We start from the raw sequence: 22,150 nt of genomic DNA, 5'->3' as shown, positions 1-22,150 counted from the left end.
GGTCGAATTTTCACATGCTACTGCCGTGAGCATCTACGGAAAGAGGTAGGACGATAGCGAAACTACCACTAGACGGTAAATTGTTGGACGTCCACGGCTCTTCACAGAACACGGGGTTCGGAGGCTTGACTGCTCTGTAAAGTAGGATAGATGGTGATGTGTGGCATCTCTGAAGAAAGAGCACAGTGCTGGTGCACGCACAGGTGTTTCAGAGCACACTGTTCATCATATATTGCTGAACATGGAGCTTCGCAACAGACCGCACACATGCTCAGATGATGACCCAACGACATCGTCAATTATGACTGCATTGGGTACAGGACCGTCGAGATTCGAACGTCGATCAATGCAAACGTTTCGGCTCATCGGGTGAATCACATTTTTACTTCACTAGGTCGATTGTCATCTCCACAAACACCATGATTGATGTAAACGCCGGCTCGAAACGTGCAGTGCGCCACACACGCAGGCTGGTTGGAGCAGTATTATGCTACGGGTGACATTCTCCAGCGCTTGCATGGGACCTATGGTAGTAATCGAAGACACGCTGGCAGCTGTGAACCACCTACATCCCTCTTCCCCGACGGCGATGACATCCTTCAGCAGTATAAGTGTATGTGTCTCCGAGCCAGAACCGTGTTACAGTGATTTTAGGAGCTCTATAGTGAACTCACGTTGATGTCTCGGCGGCCAAATTCGCCTCATGTAAATCCTATGGAACCCATATGGGTCGCTATCGGTCATTATCACCGCATGTGCAAATCAGCGGCCCGTTATTTACGCGAATTACATGACCTTCGCTTAGACATGTAATGCCGCAACCAACCAACTAACAAACTGTCGGATTCCTGATACGCAGAATCAGAGGTGTATTTCGTTCCAAGGACAGACAAAGAAGCTGTAAAGCAGGTGGTCATAATGTTTTGGCTCATCAGTGTAAATGCATATATACGATTCATCACTTCAGATACCAACTGTGTAAAACTTTATTTCTCTTTAGACTGAAACGTAATTTTAATTTCAATGTTTACTTAATTCTCCTCAGGAAATGCGAGATAAAGATCTTATAAGGGTGCGGCAACTTTCTTGCCTCAGCAATACAGATAACCGTACCGCAGGTGCACTCACGTGAAATAGGTATGTATCGAGGGGCCTGCCAACATATTGTTCCTGAAGAGGGCCAAAAGTTAATTCGCAGTTTTTATCGACAGTAGAATCGTGTATGGAGAAATGTTGACAACGTATTTCAAAAAGCGTCTCTATTGTTTACGATACTTTATTTTACGAATTAAATGCATTTTAAGATTCGTCTAATGTAGTTCCTAATTTACCGATTTTTGCACCATGCCATGGCATTCTTTTGCACGACACTAGATAGCATGAGTAAAGCATACACTATGTGATCAGACTTTTCCGAATATCCTTTTGTACTGGTGATGGAACTGAGAAATGAAAATGCGAAGGATTCAGAGCCATGAAAACCTCTTGTATTGACGGAAAGGAAGCATCCAGCATTGTAAAAGTTCCAAAACGCAGGGAGTTAAAAAGAATGGGGCACGCCTCAACGGTCGAGCAGCATGAGAAGCCACACATTTCTGGAGTCAGCGCCAAGCGACGTTTGAGGTGGTGTAAAGAGCGGCGCTAGTGGACAGTGGATGTCTGGAAACGAGTAATCTGGAGTGATGTTTCACGCTATACCCTTTGGATTTGCCGAAAGCCTACGAAGCGGGGTGGCGCAGTGGCTAGCACACCAGAGTCGCATTGGGGAGGACGACGGTTCAATCCCGCGTCCGGCCATCCTGATGTAGGTTTTCCGTGATTTCCCTAAATAGCTCCAGGCAAATGCCAGGATGGTTCCTTTGAAAGGGCACGGCCGACTTCCTTCCCCGTCTTTCCCTAATCTGATGAGACCGATGACCTCGCTGTCTGGTCTCTTTCCCCAGACAACCTAACCCAACCCTAAATCACTCCAGACAAATGCCGGGATGGTCCCTTTGAAAGGGCATGGCAGACTTCCTTCCCAATTCCTCCCTCATCTGATGAGACCGATGGCCTCACTGTTTGATCTCTTTCTCCAGATAACCCAACCCAACCCTAAATGGCTCCAGGCGAATGCTGGGATCGTCCCTTTGAAAAGGCACGGTCGACTTCCTTCCCTGTCTTTCCTTAATCCAATGAGACCGATGACCTCGCTGTCTGGTCTCTTTCCCCAGACAACCCAACCCAACACTAAATCGCTCCAGGCAAATTCTGGGATGGTCCCTTTGAAAGGGCTGTTTCATCTCTTTCCCCAGACAACCCAACCCAACCCTAAATCACTCCTGGCAAATGACAGAATGGTCCCTTTGAAAGGGCACTGCCGACTTCCTTCCCCATCCTTCCTTAATCCGATGAGACCACTGACCTCACTGTTTGGTCTCCTTCCTCTGACAACCTGACCCAACCCTAAATCGCTCCAGGCAAATTCCGAGACGGTCCTTTGAAACGGCCCGGCTGACTTCCTTTCCCGTCCTTCCCTAATCCAAAGAGACCGATGACCTCACTGTCTGGTCTCTGTCCCCAGACAATCCGACCCCCTAGCCCCCGAAAGCCTGGAGAACGTGTCTACAGAGAAGTGTGGTAGAGGTAGTGTTACGGTGTAGGGATGTTTTTCGTGGCTAGGATGTGACCCCCCAACTGCGCTTAAGAAAATGGTGTATGCGGAATCCTATGAACATATTTTACAGCATTGCGAACTGCTTACAGTAGACGAACAGTTTGGAGAAGATGATTGCTTGTATCAAGATGACGATGCACCCAGTCGTAAAGCATATCTGCGAGGCAATGGTTTGTGAGCAACAACATTCCTGAAATGGACTGGCATGCTATGTGTCCAGACCAGAACCAAAAGGAACACCTTTGGCACGAGCTAGACCGTCGACTTTGCTCTAGGTCTACATCATTCCCTTCTTTCGTTTCGGCTCACGAGGAAGAATGGCTTGCCATTCCTCCATAGATATTTAGACGCCTCATGAATGATGTCCCCAGTAGAGAACACGTCGTCATAACAGTGGGTACTTTTGATCAGATACTGTAAGTGAAGCGATGAAAGATCAATTTTCTGATCAGCTCGTCCATGTCCGGATCACAATAGAGTTTAGAAATGGTACAATAGAAATTTCTTCTTTTGTTTCACTACTTTGGAAACAGTTCGCTTCATTCTTCTCGAGAACAACAGGCTCGTGTAGATTCGGAATTTCTGCACATGTACATCTGTACATGTTTTGCTCGCTGCAAATGCTCCTCCTGAGGTTAGCAGTGGGCAGTACACCATTGATTGACAGCTCCGCATACTTGACATCACATTGATTCGTGCGTCACTCCAAAAGAAATGCAGAATATTTTTTTCAAAAATTCAACTTCTGTTAAATATTTTTGCTATTTGCAGAGATCATAGCAACATTCTTCCAGCTTGTATTCACATTTAATTCGACGTATTTCCCCAAGATGCGCTGTCGTTACACCTCAAGGCAGCTGCTGCACTTGATATTCGTCTGAAGCAACGTGCTATTATACAGTGAGGTGACAAATGTCATCGGATAGCGATTTGTACCTATACAGATGGAGATAGTATAGCGTACACAAGTTATAAAAGGACAGTGCATTGCCCGAGCTGTCATTTGTACTCACGTGAGTCATGTGAAAAGGTTTCCAGCCTCATTATGGCCGCACGACAGGAATTAACAGACTTTGAATGCGGAATGGTAGTTGGAGCTAGAAGTATGGGACATTTCATTTCGAAAATCGTTAGGGAATTCAATGTTCTGAGATCCACAGGACCAAGAGTGTGGGGTGAGTACCAAATTTCAAGCATTACCTCTTACCACGGACAACGCAGTGGCCGACGACCTTCAATTAACGACCGAGAGCAGCGGCGTTTTCGTAGAGTTATGAGTGCAGACTGACAATCAACACTGCGTGAAATAACCGGAGAACTCAGTGTGGGACGTACGACTAATGTATCCGTAAGACAGTGTGGTAAAATTTGGCGATAATGGGCTATGGCAGCAGACGACCAACACGAGTGCCTTTGCTAACAGCACGACATCGCCGGTAGCTCCTGCCCTTGTCTCGTGACCATATCAGTTGGACCCTAGACGACTGGAAATTCGTGACCTGGTCTCATGAGTCCAGATTTCAGTTGGTAAGGGCTGATGGTAGGGTTCGAATGTGGCGCAGATCCCAGGAAGCCTTCGAATGTGGCGCAGATCCCAGGAAGCCATGGACCCAAGTTGTCAACAAGGCACTGTGCAAGTTGGTTGTGGCTCTATGATGGTGTGTGTTGTGGTTACATGTAATGGACTGGGTCCTCTGGTCCAACTGCATCCATCATTGACTGGAAATGGTTATGATCGTCTACTTGGAAACCATTTGCAGCGAACAGCGATGGAATTTTCGTGGATCATATTGCGCCAAGCCACCGGGTCACAACTGTTCGCGAATGATTTGAAGAACCTTCTGGACAATTCGAGCGAATGATCTGACCACGGAGATCGCCCGACATGAATCCCATCGAACATCTATGGGACATACTGGAGAGGTCAGTTCGTGGACAAAATCCTTCATCTGCAACACTTTCGCAGTTATGGACGGCTATAGAGGCAGCATGGCTCAACATTTCTGCAGGGGATTTCCAACGACTTGTTGAGTCCATGCGACGTCGAGTTGCTCCACTACGCCTGGCAAAAGCAGGTCCGACACGATATTTTGAGGTATCGCGTGACTTTTGTCACATCAGTCTACAGTTCCTGTGTTGCGACAACAAGACAGTGACAGGCATGCACAGGGGGTTGAAGAATGTGTATAGAGGTGACGTCGTTGATCACAGTACATTTACTCCTTAGGCAACCGGATTAACTGGTGGTAGTGGGCTCACCAATATTCGCAACCTTCTGCGTAGTGCCAGACCGAACACTGTACAGACTGCTGATAATGTGCAGCGTATTCACAATCTGATTTTGGCTTACAAACGCATGACAGTGAACGAACTGTCAGTCCGAGGGCGAGTAGAAAAGCGAATGTGCGCAGAATATTGAGACAGTTGAAGTCAGCAAACTTTTCTCCCAGGAGGGTTCCAGGAATGTTGACGGATGCCCACAACGAAACTCGGAAGACAGTGTGCAGCTAGCTTTTGTAACAGTACGAGATTTAAGGAGATCACTTCCTTACAAGAACTGTGATGGGAGAGGAAACGTGGTTCAAAAAGTATCCGGACGCCTATTAGTGGACATTAATATGGAGTGTCTTCACTCTTCGCTTTTATGGCGGCATAAACTCTGCTGGAAGCACTTTTTATGAGGTGTCTGAATTTCTGTGGAGGAATGGCAACCCATTCTTCCCCGCCAGGTTAGACGAGCGCGCTAACGCGATGCTTCCTGGACTCGGGTAGGCGCGTCGGCCCCAGGTAGAATCCGTCCGGCGGATTAACGACGAGGGCCGATGTGCCGGCCAGCCTGAATGTGGTTTTTAGGGGGTTTTCCACATCCCGCTAGGTGAATACCGGGCTGGTCCCCACGTTCCGCCTCAGTTCCACGGCTCGCGGACATCTGAACACATTCGCACTATTCCATGGATTACACTCGACGCAGACAATTGGGGTATACTAATTCCATCCCGGGAGGGAAGGGGTGGCGGCAGGAAGGGCATCCGACCACCCATTAAACATTAACATGCCATATCCGATTAACGATGGCTGACCCTGTGTAACTACGGGACAAGGCTCAAGCGATAGAATAGAATAGAATGGCAACCCATTCTTCCTCAAGATCCTAAATCAGAGAAGGTAGTGATATGGGACGCTGGGTCTGGAGCGAAGTTGACATTATAACTTACCCCAAAGGCGTTCCTGTCTTGATACCACCTCCTCTGTACTTCACTGTTTGACACTAGACACGATGGAGGTAACGTTCTCCAGGCATTTGGACAACGCAAACTCTTCAATCGAAATGTGAAAGCCTGATTGGTCACTCCAAATCACTAGTTTCCAATCATGAGCTACCCAGTGGCGTCACTCTTTGCATCATCTCAAGCTTCATTTAACACTTCCGCTGATTTCACGCAATTTGTTTTCAACCACTCTCCGTAATGCTCGAAAGACCTTGTCCATCAGTACATGAAGTCTGCCTTGTCGTGGTTGAGCTATGGTTGTTCCTTCACATTTTCACTTGACAGTCACATCACCAACAGTCGACTCCCGCAGCTTTATAAGGTTCGAAGTCACTGAGCTCTACTGCTGTCACATGCTGCTGTTATTGCTTCTCTACTCCCCGCCTCGTTTTACACTGGTGTGTCCGTCTCTCGTGACTTCCAGTGGTCAACTTTACTTTACATTGAGGTCCCCGGATACTTTTGATCCGGTGGTGTATTATCATTTTTGAGTGACCACCTGAAGACCTCCGAGGAGAAATTTAATTATTATGACTCTAATCTGAATTTCGTTTTTGGAAACTTGGAGAGACGAATTCTGCGTTTCTGGATTCACACACAGCATATCACCATAGAGTCGTGGATATAGATGCTATCAGCTGCTAAAAGCTGCTCACTCGCACTATTCTTTAGTGGCATATCGACGTCAGATTGTCGCGTCTATGTCAGAGCTAATCTGCAATGCGCCTCAAAGTCCAAAAAAATTATGTATACATATGTTTCTCAAAAGCTGTTTGACTGTCAATTCTTATGAATGACACACATGGAAATTTTTAACAAAAATATTAAGGTGCCTAGTCACAACAATGCACTAAAACAACTGCAACGAATTGTCGACTGTACCATCGAAAGAAATATATATAAAAGATGTTTCGAGCAAAGAGTATGAATGTATGTTGCGAGAAAGTCTTGCAGGTGCTTTTCAAATGCTAGACACACACATACACACACACACACACACACACACACACACACACACACACACACACACACACAGACAGATGTCAAAAAAAGTTTTGCATCACCTCGGTTCCGAGAGTTCCGGAACCTGTACAGAAAATTGAAATACAGATCAACATAAACATCATTTTCACCCATTTTTATTGTTCTTAAAAACCACACATTGCATGTTGTACTACCGTACAGCGAGACCTTCCGTGGTGGTGGTCCTGACTGCTGTACACACCGGTACCCCTTCGTCTAAAAGGCACTACTCATGCATGGTTGTTTACATCTTTGGAAGGGTTTAATGCTGAACAGCCAAAGAGACTGTGTCTGTTATACAATATCCACAGTCAACGTCTATCTTCAGAATGGTGCAAAATGGTTCAAATGGCTCTGAGCACTATGGGACTTAACTTCTGAGGTCATCAGTCCCCTAGAACTTAGAACTACTTAAACCTAACTAACCTAAGGACATCACACACATCCATGCCCGAGACAGGATTCGAACCTGCGACCGTAGCGGTCGCGCGGTTCCAGACTGTAGCGCCTAGAACCGCTCGGCCCCAATGACCGACTATCTTCAGGAGTTCTGGGTATCGTGTTTGTGTGTGTGTGTGTGTGTGTGTGTGTGTGTAGCATTTTAAAAGCGCCTGCAGAACTTTCTCGCAACATACATTCACACGTAACAAGCAAAGACGTGCGAATGTATGTTCCGAAAAAGTTTTGCAGGCGCTTTTAAAATGCTTCATACACACACACATTATTTCGTTGCAATTGTTTTAGTTCATTGTTGTGAGTAAGTACCTTAATATTTTTGCAACACATTTCTGTGTTGCAAACAGTCAAACAGCTTTTGAGAAACGAATTTTAGTAAGAAATGTAGCCACCGAATTTCTCTCCTATTTCTGAAAAACTGTCACAATTTTTCAATTTGTACATCGAAACCAAAGAGGAAAGTGCTAAATACATCCGTATCTTGGTTGCATTATAACTGTGATACGTAAGGAAATTACCATTAGTTGCTAAATAAACTTAGAACAATATTATCATTTTAATCATTAAATCCAGAAATAACAAGTAAATATTATTTATTTTCGCTTCTATATTTGTGTTTCAGGATACAGTGGCTCTTCGATGAGAGCACTGCGCTATTTCCTTCCCTGTATTTGAGCAAGTCATCGAAGTCAACACCACAACATGTACCATTTATGCTTGGACGTCTACTGGAAGCGCGGAGAGTTGCACAAAGGACACCACGCATTGTTGGTCCTCGAATTTATCCTTACGTATGGTACAGGTACCATGACTCAACAGACTTCCTCACTCATGTAAGTTTTCTCAATCAAAACATGTCCTATTGATAGATGTACATATATCAGTCATATCCAGTGCCACGTGCGGAATATTTGCGAATCTAACCAACCTCTCGGAAAGAAGTGTGCCATTGTTTTCTTTTTTGTAAGTGGTACTCCTAGTCTAGTCTCACATGAGAAACTTAAGAAATCAAGATATACTGAGCTACTTTTTAAGTTTCCGTGAATAGGGCTGAAATGATGGATGAATATATTAGCAATCCACTGATGTCACAATACAAACAGGTGTACTTCGAGGTGTTGGATAATATTGTAACACAAATGGAAACTGCTCTTCCTTAAATTAGGCGATTATACTCAGTTCGCCAATTATGATCATAATTTCCCTGTGGACGGAATGGATTCATTATTACAAACAGATGGTGGGTCCTTCAGTCACTCACAGTTGCGTCTAGAACTGGAGACCGTATTTTCTTATCAGCATAAAAACATTTCACTCTGTCAGTTTGGGAGACGTTATCAAAAGAATGATTGAGAATGAAACGGACCAAATTATTACAGAAGCTTTCAAACTATTTTGTATAATTGCTATTCCTGCAACAAGTGCTTCAATTGAAAGGAGTTTTTCTAAACGCGTAAAAACGTAATTTAGGAACAGTATGGCCCAGGATCGCTTATCAGCTCTCACTTGTACGTCAACTTAAAAACCATTACTGCCCGAATACTTGAAAGAAGCCGTGACACATGGTACGACGACGTCATCAAAAGATTCGAGAAGAGGAAGGATCTGAGGGTCTGAATCAGAGGTTGAGATGGTTCTGCGACCGTGTGGGCTGCAGATTCCTCGACTTGCGCCATGGTGTGGTGGGGTTTCGGGTTCCGCTGGATAGGTCAGGAGTCCACTACACGCAACAAGCGGCTACACGGGTAGCAAGGGTTGTGTGGCGTGGACTGGGCGGTTTTTTTTAGGTTAGATGGCCTCGGACAAGTACAGAAAGGGCAACAGCCTCAAAGGGTGCGGGGCAAAGTCAGGACATGCGGGGACCAAGCAGCAATCGGTATTGTAATTGTAAACTGTCGAAGCTGCTTTGGTAAAGTACCGGAACTTCAAGCGTTGATAGAAAGCACCGAAGCTGAAATCGTTATAGGTACATAAAACTGGCTGAAGCCAGAGATAAATTCTGACGAAATTTTTAGAAAGACACAGAACGTGTTTAGAAAGGATAGATTGCATGCAACCGGTGGTGGCGTGTTTGTCGCTGTTAGTAGTAGTTTATCCTGTAGTGAAGTAGAAGTGGATAGTTCCTGTGAATTATTATGGGTGGAGGTTACACTCAACAACCGAGCTAGGTTAATAGTTGGCTCCTTTTACCGACCTCCCGACTCAGCAGCATTAGTGGCAGAACAACTGAGAGAAAATGTGGAATACATTTCACATAAATTTTCTCAGCATGTTATAGAGTTAGGTGGAGATTTCAATTTACCAGATACAGACTGGGACACTCAGATGTTTAGGACGGGTGGTAGGGACAGAGCATCGAGTGACATTATACTGAGTGCACTATCTGAAAATTACCTCGAGCAATTAAACACAGAACCGACTCGTGGAGATAACATCTTGGACCTACTGATAACAAACAGACCCGAACTTTTCGACTCTGTAAGTGCATGACAGGGAATCAGTGATCATAAGGCCGTTGCAGCATCCCTGAATATGGAAGTTAATAGGAATATAAAAAAGGGAGGAAGGATTATCTGTTAAGCAAGAGTAATAGAAGGCAGATTTCTGTTCCGACACTGACAATGTTGAGTGTTTATAGAAAAAGTTCAAGGCAATCGTAAAATGCGTTTTAGACTGATACGTGCCGAGTAAAACTGTGAGGGACGGGAAAAACCCACCGTGGTTCAACAATAAAGTTAGGAAACTACTGCGAACGCAAAGATAGCTTCACTCCAAGTTTAAACGCAGCCAAAACCTATCAGACAAACAGAAGCTAAACGATGTCAAAGTTAGCGTAAGGAGGGCTATGCGTGAAGCGTTCAGTTTATTCGAAAGTAAACTTCTATGTACCGACTTAGAAAATCCTAGGAAGTTCTGGTCTTACGTTAAATCAGTAAGTGGCTCGAAACAGCATATCCAGATGGTGACATTGAAACAGAGGATGACACGCGTAAAGCTGAAATACTAAACACTTTTTTCCAAAGCTGTTTCACAGAGGAAGACCGCACTGCAGTTCGTTCTCTAAATCCTCGCACAAACGAAAAAACGGCTGACATCGAAATAAGTGTCCAAGGAATAGAAAAGCAACTGGAATCACTCAACAGAGGAAAGTACACTGGACCTGACGGGATACCAATTCGATTCTACACAGAGTACGCGAAAGAACTTGCCCCCCTTCTAACATCCGTGTACAGCAAGTCTCTAGAGGAATGGAAAGTTCCAAATGATTGGAAAAGAGCACAGGTAGTCCCAGTCTTCAAGAAGGGTCGTCGAGCACATGCGCAAAACTATAGACCTATATCTCTGACGTCGATCTGTTTTAGAATTTTAGAACATGTTTTTTGCTCGCGTTTCATGTCGTTTTTGGAAACCCAAAATCTACTCTGTAGGAATCAAGATGGATTCCGGAAACAGCCATCGTGTGAGACCCAACTCGCTTTATTTGTTCATGAGACCCAGAAAATATTAGATACAGGCTCCCAGGTAGATGCTATTTTCCTTGACTTCCGGAAGGCGTTCGATACAGTTCCGCACTGTCGCCTGATAAATAAAGTAAGAGCCTACGGAATATCAGACCAGCTGTGTGGCTGGACTAAAGACTTTTTAGCAAACAGAGCACAGCATGTTGTTCTCAATGGAGAGAGGTCTACAGACTTTAAGGTAACATCTGGCGTGCCACTGGGGAGTGTTATGGGACCATTGCTTTTCACAATATATATAAATGACCTAGTAGATATTGTCGGAAGTTCCATGCGGCTTTTCGCGGATGATGCTGTAGTATACAGAGGAGTTGCAGCATTAGAAAATTGTAGCGAAATGCAGAAAGATATGCAGCGGATAAGCACTTGGTGCAGGGAGTGGCAACTGACCCTTAACATAGATAAATGTAATGTATTGCGAATACATAGAAAGAAGGATCCTTTATTGTATGATTATATGCTAGCGGAACAAACAATGGTAGCAGTTACTTCTGTAAAATATCTGGGAGTATGCGTGCGGAACGATTTGAAGTGGAATGATCACATAAAATTAATTGTTGGTAAGGCAGGTACCAGGTTGAGATTCATTGGAAGAGTCCTTAGAAAATGTAGTCCATCAACAAAGGAGGTGGCTTACAAAACACTCGTCGACCTATGCTTGAATATTGCTCATCAGTGTGGGATCCGTGCCAGATCGGGTTGACGGGGGAGGTAGAGAAGATCCAACGAAGAACAGCGCGTTTCGTCACAGGGTTATTTGGTAACCATGATAGCGTTACGGAGGTGTTTAGCAAACTCAAGTGGCAGACTCTGCAAGAGAGGCGCTCTACATCGCGGTGTAGCTTGCTCGCCAGGTTTCGCGAGGGTGCGTTTCTGGATGAGGTATCGAATATATTGCTTCCCCCAACTTATACCTCCCGAGGAGATCACGAATGTAAAATTAGAGCGATTAGAGCGCGCACGGAGGCTTTCAGACAGTCGTTCTTCCCGCGAACCATACGGGACTGGAACAGAAAAGGGAGGTAATGACAGTAGCACGTAAATTGCACTCTGCCACACACTGTTGGGTGGCTTGCGGAGTATAAATGTAGATGTAGATCGTCGAGTTAACTTGTTTTACAAGTAACAACGCTCAAAAGCCCACTCCACCAGATCGTTTCAAAACAAAAGTGATTGTCGTTATTATTATTATTATTATTATTATTATTATTATTATTGGCAGTAGTGGTAGGAGTAGTGGTAGTAGTAGTAGTAGTAGTAGTGGTGGTGGTGGTTAGGAACGTTAGATATACGTACATTAAAAGCGAAGGAAATAGGATTCTTCAGTATGTTTCCTGGTCACTCCAGAATTTTGTGGAACCGCGCGACCGCGACGGTCCCAGGTTCGAATGGCTCTGAGCACTATGGGACTTAGCTTCTGATGTCATCAGTCCCCTACAACTTAGAATTACTTAAACCTAGCTAACCTAAGGACATCACACAGATCCATGCCCGAGGCAGAATTCGAACCTGCGACCGTAGAGGTCGCACGGTTCCAGACTGGAGCGCCTAGAACCGATCGGCCACAGCGGCCGGCTTCGATAGTTCATGTAGTTCTTCTTAGACTACTGGCCATTAAAATTTCTACTCCAAGAAGAAAGGCAGATGTTAAAGGAGTATTCATTGGACAAATATATTATACTAGAACTTACATGTGATTACATTTTCACGGAATTGGGGTGCATAGATCCTCAGAAATCAGTACCAGAACAACCACCTTTGGCCGTCATAACGGCCTTGATACGCCTGGGCATTCAGTCAAACAGAGCTTGGATGGCGTGTACAGGTACAGCTGCCCTTGCAGCTTCAGCACGAAACCACAGTTCATCAAGAGTAGTGACTGGCGTATTGTGACGAGTCAGTTGCTCGGCCACCATTGACCAGACGTTTTCAATTGGCGAGAGATCTGGAGAATGCGCTGGCCAGGGCAGCAGTCGAACATTTTCTGTATCCAGAAAGGCCCGTACAGGACCTGCAACCTGCAGTCGTTCATTATCTTGTTGAAATGTGGGGTTTCGCAGGGATCGAATGAAGGGCAGAGCCACGGGTCGTAACATACCTGAAATGTAACGTCCACTATTCAAAGTGCCGTCAATGCGAACAAGAGGTGACCGAGACGTGTAACCAATGGTACCCCATACCATCACGCCGGGTGATATGCCAGTATGGCGATGACGAATACACGCTTCCAATGTGCGTTCACCGCGATGTCGCTGTATTCATCCGAAAAAATGACATTTTGCCATTCGTGCACACAGGTTCGTCGTTGAGTACACCATCGCAGGCGCTCCTGTCTGGATGCAGCGTCAAGGGCAACCGCAGCCACGGTCTCCGAGCTGATAGTCGATGCTGCTGCAAACGCTGTCGAACTGTTCGTGCAGATGGTTGTTGTCTTGCAAACGTCCCCATCTGTTGACTCAGGGATCGAGACGTGGCTGACCGATCCGTTACAGCCATGCGTATAAGATGCCTGTCATCTCGATTGCTAGTAATACGAGGCCGTTGGGATCCAGCACGGCGTTAGGTATTACCCTTCTGAACCGACCGATTCCATATTCTGCTAACAGTCATTGGATCTCGACCAACGCGAGTAGCAATGTTGCGATGCGATAAACCGCAATCGCGATAGGCTGCAATCCGACCTTTATCAAAGTCGGAAACGTGATGGCATTCATTTCTCCTCCTTACACGAGGCATCACAACAACGTTTGACCAGGCAACGCCTGTCGACTGCTGTTTGTGCATGAGAAATCGGTTGGAAACTTTGCTCATGTCAGCACGTTGTAGGTGCCGCCACCGGCGCCAACGTTGTGTGAATGCTCTGAAAAGCTAATCATTTACGTATCACAGCATCTTCCTCCTGTCGGTTCAATTTCGCGTCTGTAGCACGTCATCTTCGTGGTGTAGCAGTTTTAATTGCCAGTAGTGTATTTCTGAACCAAGAAGTTCGCCTAGTTCAGTTTCTTTCATGTGTGTACATCCTGATGAAATAAATACGAATTAATCGAATTCCTCTGAATATCATTTCGGTAATTAGTCAGCCTCATATCATTTAAAGACAGATCAACGAAGGCCATCAGTCATACTTATACAGAGTGTTTCAAAAATACGCCGACAAATTTAAGTTAACGTGCCCTTGTCCACAAAGGAACGAGTCGAAAATTACAAACGAAAATCGTTGTGATACCTACTGTATGTCAGTGGAATACGTGTACCAGTAACGCTGGTGCTAAAACTGTAGGGTAGGCAACTTTCAGAGGTGCTCTTGTGGACCAAAACAGAAAAATTGTCCAGTAAACGTAGGCTCTAAAATGCACACCTGAGGAGCTACTTGTTCATCTCCGCTACTGTGGAATACTTCTCCTCTATTGCACAAGTGGCATTAGCACTTACGGTATTTCAGCGCCCATAATTCCTAGCCTTTTTTCCTTGCTTTGATCTATACTAACACCCATCAAAGTTGTCTTCCCTACAACCTCAGAAACAACAATACTGGTATACCTATTCCACTGTCAGAGGTATCGGAACGATTTTCGCTTAAAATTTCGACTCGTCCATTTATGGACCAAGGTCCCTTACCTCAAACTGATACGTTTATCCTTGTCCATCATCCCCTGAAACTTTTAACATAATCGCGGAATCATCTTATATAAACAGGGTGTTCGGAAATTACCATTACATACTTCTGGGACTTGTAGAGGGGATTTAGTACGTAACATTATAGCCCGCCCGGCTAGCCGCGCGGTCTAACACGCTGATTCCCGTACGGGAAGGCGTGCGGGTCCGCGGCACGAATCCGCCCGCCGGATTAATGTCGAGTTCCGGTGTGACGGCCAGCCTGTGGATGGTTTATAAAGCGATTTTCCATCTTCCTCGGCGAATGCGGGCTGGTCCTCCTCATTCCGCCTTAATTACACTATGTCGGCGATTGTTGCGCAAACACTGTCTCCACGTACGCGTACACCATAATTAATCTACCACGCAACATTTGGGGTTTCACTCGTCTGGTATGAGACGTCTGGGGAGGAAGGGGGGGAGGGGGGGGGGGGGGAGGGCGCGAACCGCATAGTAACCCAGAGTTCGGTGTGGGGCGGAGGTGAGGTGGGATGACTGTTGGCCTGTTGTGGTGTTGTGAACCACCGAGGGCTACGGCGGGGCGAAGTCTCTCCGTCGTTTCTAGGTCCCTGGTTCAATACGCATACATAATATTTTCAACAGGAACCCATGTCCGGAAATGTACCGTTTCCGTACTACGACCTTTTCAGTTCAGATGTGTGATGCGTCCTCGTCTGCTGGGAGAATGAGAAAAGTCTCATAGCTGCTTACCCTGGTATGCGATAGCGCATTTACAATGTCCGTAACAACGTTGATGGTAGCCACATGGAGCCGCTGTTGTAATGCGTCATTACTGTTCTGTACGTACAATATACTGGGTTCTTCTTTGCTTTGGAACAATGTAAACACGCAATGTTTAGGTGTTAATACAAACAAATGTGCTTATGTGATAAATGGGGTTTTCATTATGTCTCGTTTCGAATTGTTACCTAATAAGTGCACTGCATCATGCCTAATTCAATTTCTTAAGCAGAAATAGATGAGAGTTAAACATCTCAATTGAAAACGTTGTAGTACGGAAACGTTAAGTTTCCGTACATGAGTTCCTATTCAAAATATTATGTACTCACTCGCCTCTAGAAGTCCTAGAAGTTTGTTACGGTAATTTCCGAACACCCTGTACATACATATACTGGCGCCGGCGCCTGTAACTTCGACGGTCTGTAGTGTTGTTGGATTTTTTTCCTCAAGACATTTTCTACATCCCCTCGAAGTTGTCGATATAGTTTTGGATCACGCTGTATGTGAGGGACATCGTTTCTCATGACAATTCCGTGGTGCAAATATTCGTTTAGATCAGTTGGAGTCGGGAGGACGACGGTTCAATCCCGCGTCCGGCCATCCTGATTTAGGTTTTCCGTGATTTCCATAGATCACTCCAGGAAAGTGCCGGGATGGTTCCTTTGAAAGGGCACGGCCGTCTTCCTTCCCATCCTTCCGTAATCCGAGCTTGTGCTCCGTCTCTAATGACATCGTTGTCGACGGGACGTTAAAACACCAATATCCATCCATCCTTAATTAAATCATTAGCAGAATCGGTAGCAACCACTTTCCTTTACTTACTTCCCACATATCATTGGTGGTAGACATGTTTCATTTAACTCACCCTAATTTCTAAATTTGTGACAGTGCACAATTCCCTAATGATGCATTCAGGATACTGGCATTCAATGCATTTACATATGCCACTGGTGATGATTTTGTGAATAAAAAATGAAACCACCTGGCGTGAATAAGGATCGCAAACTTCAATTTTTGATTTAAAAATAAACTTCACGTATTAAATAGTGTGACTGGACGCCAAAGAACGCAGCATCCACACGATTAATGTCACTAAAACTTTGAGTCTCTGTGCTGTTTGTAGTTAGCTGCATTACACTTAATCACCGACTCTCAATCCGATGCTGACCTCAAGGGAAGAATCGTTTTACTCAAGAAAACTCTATATTTATGTGTGTAAAATTCTACACTTATCCAATGTTAGTAACAAATTTGAATCTCAACCATGCTATTGTCTACAGAATTGATTACATGGCAAAGACACCGTTTAATGCACTTAATAAAAATTCGTCCTTGTAGCTCCCACAAAACGTAAATACATCGAAAGTTCAAGTCGTGCCTGGTTATCGTAAGCTAGGCCAAAATAATTCACCAGAAAGAACCAAAGCAACTTCGAGTCTTAGACTATATGCAGTAAGTAGCTAAAGAAACGTTCACCCAGGAGCAAACACAAGCAAAAGTTCAATGCAGTATAAACACGGCGCAATTGGAAAGCTGGTTGCGATTACACTGAAGGATTGGCGTGTACCAACCGTCTGTGACATATATGGAGTTTATCTTTAGAGTCGCACCATTTTAGAAGAGGCGGTAGTGAGACTTGAGCACCAACAGAGGATTAAAAAATCATCCATAGACAAAGAATACGGAACAGGGCATTTTACCTTGGGGAAAAAAATATATCACTTAAAGTACGTCCCTGAGGAGGATTGTTCTCTTCAACAAAATAATGTAAGAAAACATTATCGACTTTGTGTCTAAAATATCTCTCATTATTGAAATCTCGGAGAAATAGGAAAATGCACACAGAATCCCCAACCGTGGAGCTGATGTAGAGTAAAACATTGTACCTACAAGTATTATCACGCACCTTACCTTGGTGAAAAAATATACTTATGAGATTCCACATACAACGGAAAGAAAGTCGTGTGGCCGCCTCCAGCTGCGTAACGTTGTGCACAGCACAACTCTGTATTCTAACACTAAGAGTGCAAGAAGTGCCCGCCCGATTGGCTGTGCGGTCTAACGCACTGCTTTCCGGAGTGGGAAGGAGCGCCTGTTCACCGGCACGAATCCGCCCGGCGGACTTGGGTCGAGGTCCGGTGAGCCGGCCAGTCGGTGGATTGTTTTTAGTCGGTTTTCCATCTGTCTCGGCGAATGCGGGCTGGTTGCCCTTATTCCGCCTCAGTTACACTATGTCGGTGATTGCTGCGCAAACAAGTTCTCCACGTACGCGTACACCACAATTACTCTCCCACGCAAACATAGGGGTTACACTCGTCTGGTGTGAGACGTTCCCTGGGAGGAGGGGGGGGGGGGGGGGGGGTCCACCGGGGGCCGAACCGCACAATAACCCTGGGTTCGGTGTGGGGCGGCGGAGGGGTGAAGTGGACAGCGATAGTCGTCGTGGGGTTGTGGACCACTGCGGCTGCTGCGGGGACGGAGCCTCTCCGTCGTTTCTAGGTCCCCGATTAACATACAATTCAATACAATACACTGAAAGAAACTCAAAACATCATTTTCACCAAGATCAATAGACTGTTGACAATGCTTTCAAGAATTCTTTCCCACAGAGTTGGTAAGAGTGACAGTGCAGTAACTATTACTTGGAGACGTAGGATTCTTTCTTGTGTTCAGGAGAGTAAACACTTGAGCTTATCTCCAGGAGCATCGTGTATATTGACCTTCCGAAAATGTCTTGTCAACAAGTTCCTTTCTTTGGGGATTCAGTGCAGCAGCTTGCCATAATGAACGTTTCCAGTGCCAAGGGATGTGTTCCTCAGTACAGACAAGGCATGCAGGTTCTAGCTCTCGCGTGGAGACAGGGAAACTATACGTTTCTGTGCTGGTGGACTCGAAGTAAACACTTCTCCTCTCCACGGCTTCCCAATGTTTTTTTATGTGGGATCTCATCTCTGACTAGAAGTTAAGTTATAAAAATATTTTTCCATCATCTGTGAATTAAGAAGAACACCATTTCGCTACAGGCTAGATACTATAGCCGTATTTTTCCTTCCTCAAATTATCCTGATTGACTGCCACACACGTTTGACATTTTATTGAATTCATAAGCTCTTCCCATAATAGCTTTCTACTTTCTCTAGTTGTTACCCAGTCCTTTCCTCTGGATATCAGAAAGGCTACTAAGTTCTCTCCTGATGTTCTGGACTTGAACATTCACATTGCCCCCCCCCCCCCCCCCCAGCTGATCTTGATTCTGGGTTGGCAGGCATCAGTCTTCCACGGCACAGGCTGCCTCCTCTGCTCTCATGTGGTCAGTGATACGAATGCATCAGCAACACTACGAATCGATATTGTGATGTGACCCACCCAGTTCTGTACGTTGCCTCTGTGTCAGAAATATCGAATATCGCCAGCTGACTGTACAGCACCCAGTTGATTATGTTGAGTACCCATTTTGGTAGTTCCTCCTGGTCATTGCCCTTTGTGGAAGATGTAACCAGACAGAAATGTGATCATTCACACGTAGCTCAGCAGGAGAGAGTGCTGTACCAGGAGGATAATGTACACTTCTGGCCATTGCTACACCAAGAAGAAATGCAGATGATAAACGAGTATACATTGGACAAATATATTATACTAGAACTGACATGTGATTACATTTTCACGCAATTTGGGTTCGTAGATCCTGAGAAATCAGTACCCAGAACAACCACCTCTGACCGTAATAACGCCCTTGATACGCCTGGGCATTGAGTCAAACAGAGCCTGCATAGTGTGTGCAGGTACAGCGGCCCGTGCACCTTCAACACGATACCGCAGTTCATCAAGAGTAGTTACTGGCGTATTGTGACGAGCCAGTTGCTCGGCCACCATTGACCAGACGTTTTTAATTGGTGAGAGATCTGAAGAATATGCTGGCCAGGGCAGCAGTCGAACATGTTCTGTATCCAGAATGGTCCGTACAAGACCTGCAACATGCGGTCGGGCATTATCCTGCTGAAATGTAGGATCACAGAGATAAAAAAAATGGTTCAAATGGCTCTGAGCACTATGGGACTTAACATCTATGGTCATCAGTCCCCCAGAACTTAGAACTACTCAAACCTAACTAACCTAAGGACAGCACAGAACACCCAGCCATCACGCGGCAGAGAAAATCCCTGACCCCGCCGGGAATCGAACCCGTGAACCAGGGCGTGGGAAGCGAAAACGTTACCGCACGACCACGAGATGCGGTTTCACAAAGATCGAATGAAGGGTAGATCCACCGGTCGTAACACATCTGAAATGTAACGTCCACTGTTCAAAGTGCCGTCAATGCGAAAAAGAGGTGACCGAGACGTGTATCCAATGGCACCCCCATACCATCACACCGGGTAATACGCCAGTATGGCGATGACGAATACACACCCCGCCGGGAATCGAACCCGGGAACCAGGGCGTGGGAAGCGAAAACGTTACCGCACGACCACGAGATGCGGGCTCACAAAGATCGAATGAAGGGTAGATCCACCGGTCGTAACACATCCGAAATGTAACGTCCACTGTTCAAAGTGCCGTCAATGCGAAAAAGAGGTGACCGAGACGTGTATCCAATGGCACCCCCATACCATCACACCGAGTAATACGCCAGTATGGCGATGACGAATACACAATTCCAATGTGAGATCACCGCGATGTCGCCAAACACGGATGCGACCATCATGATGCTGTAAACGGATACTGGATTCATCCAAAAAAATGACGGTTTGCCAATCGTGCTCCCAGGTTCGTCGTAGAGTACACCATCGCAGGCGCTCCTGTTTGTGGTGCAGCGTCAAGGGTAACCGCTGCCATGGTCTCCGAGCTGATAGTCCATGCTGCTGCAAGCGTCGTCGAACTGTTCGTGCAGATGGTTGTCTTGCACACGTCCCCATCTGTTGACTCAGGCATCGAGACGTGGCTGCACGATCCGTTACAGCCATGCGGATAAGATGCCTGTCATCTCGACTGCTAGTGATACGAGGCCGTTGGCATCCAGCAAGGCGTTCCGTATTACTCTCCTGAATCCACCAATGCGATATTCTGCTAACAGTCATTGTATCTCGACCAACGCGAGCAGCAATGTCACGATACGATAAACCGCAATTGCGATAGGCTACAATCCGACCTTTATCAAAGTCGGAAACAGCAGCTGACAGGCATTGCCTGGTGAAACGTTGTTGTGATGCCTCGTGTAAGGAGGAGAAATGCGTACCACCACGTTTCCGACTTGATAAAGGTCCGATTGTACCCTATCACGATTGTGGTTTATCGTATTGCGACATTACTGCTCACGTTGGTCGAGGTCCAATGACTGTTAGCAGAATATGGAATTGGTGGGTTCAGGAGGGTAATACGGAACGCCATGCTGCATACCGACGGCCTCGTATCACTAGCAATCGAGATGACAGCCATCTTATACGCATGGCTGTAACGGATCGTGCAGCCACGTCTCGATCACGGAGTCAACAGATGGGGACGTTTGCAAGACAAGTATCTGCACGAACAGTTCGACGACGTTTGCAGCAGCATGGACTATCAGCTCAGAGACAATGGCGGCGGTTACCCTTGACGCTGCATCACAGACAGGAGCGCCTGCGATGGTGTACTCAACGACGAACCTGGGTGTACGAATGGCAAAACGTCATTTTCTCGGATGAATCCAGGTTCTGTTTACAGCATCATGATGGTCGCATCCGTGTTTGGCGACATCGCGGTGAACGCACATTGGAAGCGTGTGTTCCTCATCGTCATACTGGCGTATCACCCGGCGTGATGTTATGGGTTGCCACTGGTTACACGTCTCGTTCACCTCTTGTTCGCATTGACGGAACTTTCAACAGTGGACGTTACATTTCAGATGTGTTGCGACCCGTCGCTCTACCCTTCATTCGATCCCTGCGAAAACCTACAATTCAGCAGGATAATGCACGACCGCATGCTGCAGGTCCTTTACGGGCCTTTCTGGATACAGAAAATGTTCGACTGCTGCCCTGGCCAGCACATTCTCCAGATCTCTCACCAATCGAAAACGTCTGGTCAATGGTGGCCGACCACCTGGATCGTCACAATACGCCAGTCACTACTCTTGATGAACTGTGGTATCGTGTTGAAGCTGCATGGGCAGCTGTACCTGTACACGCCATCCAAGCTCTGTTTGACTCAATGCCCAGGCGGATCTAGGCCGTTAGTAATGTTTGGTTGGTGGATGTTCTGGGTACTGATTTGTCAGGATCTATGCACCCAAACCTCCCCCCATGAACCATGGACCTTGCCGTTGGTGGGGAGGCTTGCGTGCCTCAGAGATACAGATAGCCGTACCGTAGGTGCAACCACAACGGAGGGGTATCTGTTGAGAGGCCAGACAAACGTGTGGTTCCTGAAGAGGGCAGCTGCCTCTTCAGTAGTTGCAAGGGCAACAGTCTGGATGATTGACTGATCTGGCCTTGTAACAATAACCAAAACGGCCTTGCTGTGCTGGTACTCGCGAACGGCTGAAAGCAAGGGGAAACTACGGCCGTAATTTTTCCAGGGGGCATGCAGCTTTACTGTATGATTAAATGATGATGGCGTCCTCTTGGGTAAAATATTCCGGAGGTAAAATAGTCCCCCATTCGGATCTCCGGACGGGGACTACTCAAGAGGATGTCGTTATCAGCCGAACGAAAATTCGGAGCGAGGAATGTCAGATCCCTTAATCGGGCAGGTAGGTTAGAAAATTTAAAAAGGGAAATGGATAGCTTAAAGTTAGATATAGTGGGAATTACTGAAGATCGGTGGCAGGAGGAACAAGACTTCCGGTCAGGTGACTA

General features: G+C 46.0%; 1 protein-coding gene across 2 annotated transcripts in view; it reads left to right on the top strand.

Moving 5' to 3' along the window:
- The window catches only part of LOC126298389 (hyaluronidase B-like), a 183,490-nt gene that overhangs the window by 145,784 nt on the left and 15,556 nt on the right, over positions 1-22,150 (top strand). For both annotated transcript variants that reach the window (XM_049989696.1, XM_049989695.1), the window contains exon 5: positions 8,027-8,237. In XM_049989696.1, coding sequence (XP_049845653.1) covers positions 8,027-8,237 — 211 coding nt within the window. The remainder of the gene's footprint in view (positions 1-8,026; positions 8,238-22,150) is intronic.

The sequence above is a fragment of the Schistocerca gregaria genome, chromosome X (genome assembly GCF_023897955.1).
Source record: "Schistocerca gregaria isolate iqSchGreg1 chromosome X, iqSchGreg1.2, whole genome shotgun sequence".
NCBI lineage: Eukaryota > Metazoa > Arthropoda > Insecta > Orthoptera > Acrididae > Schistocerca > Schistocerca gregaria.
The sequence above is the reverse complement of the archived record's forward strand: the minus strand, read 5'-3'. Positions and strand labels throughout refer to the sequence as shown.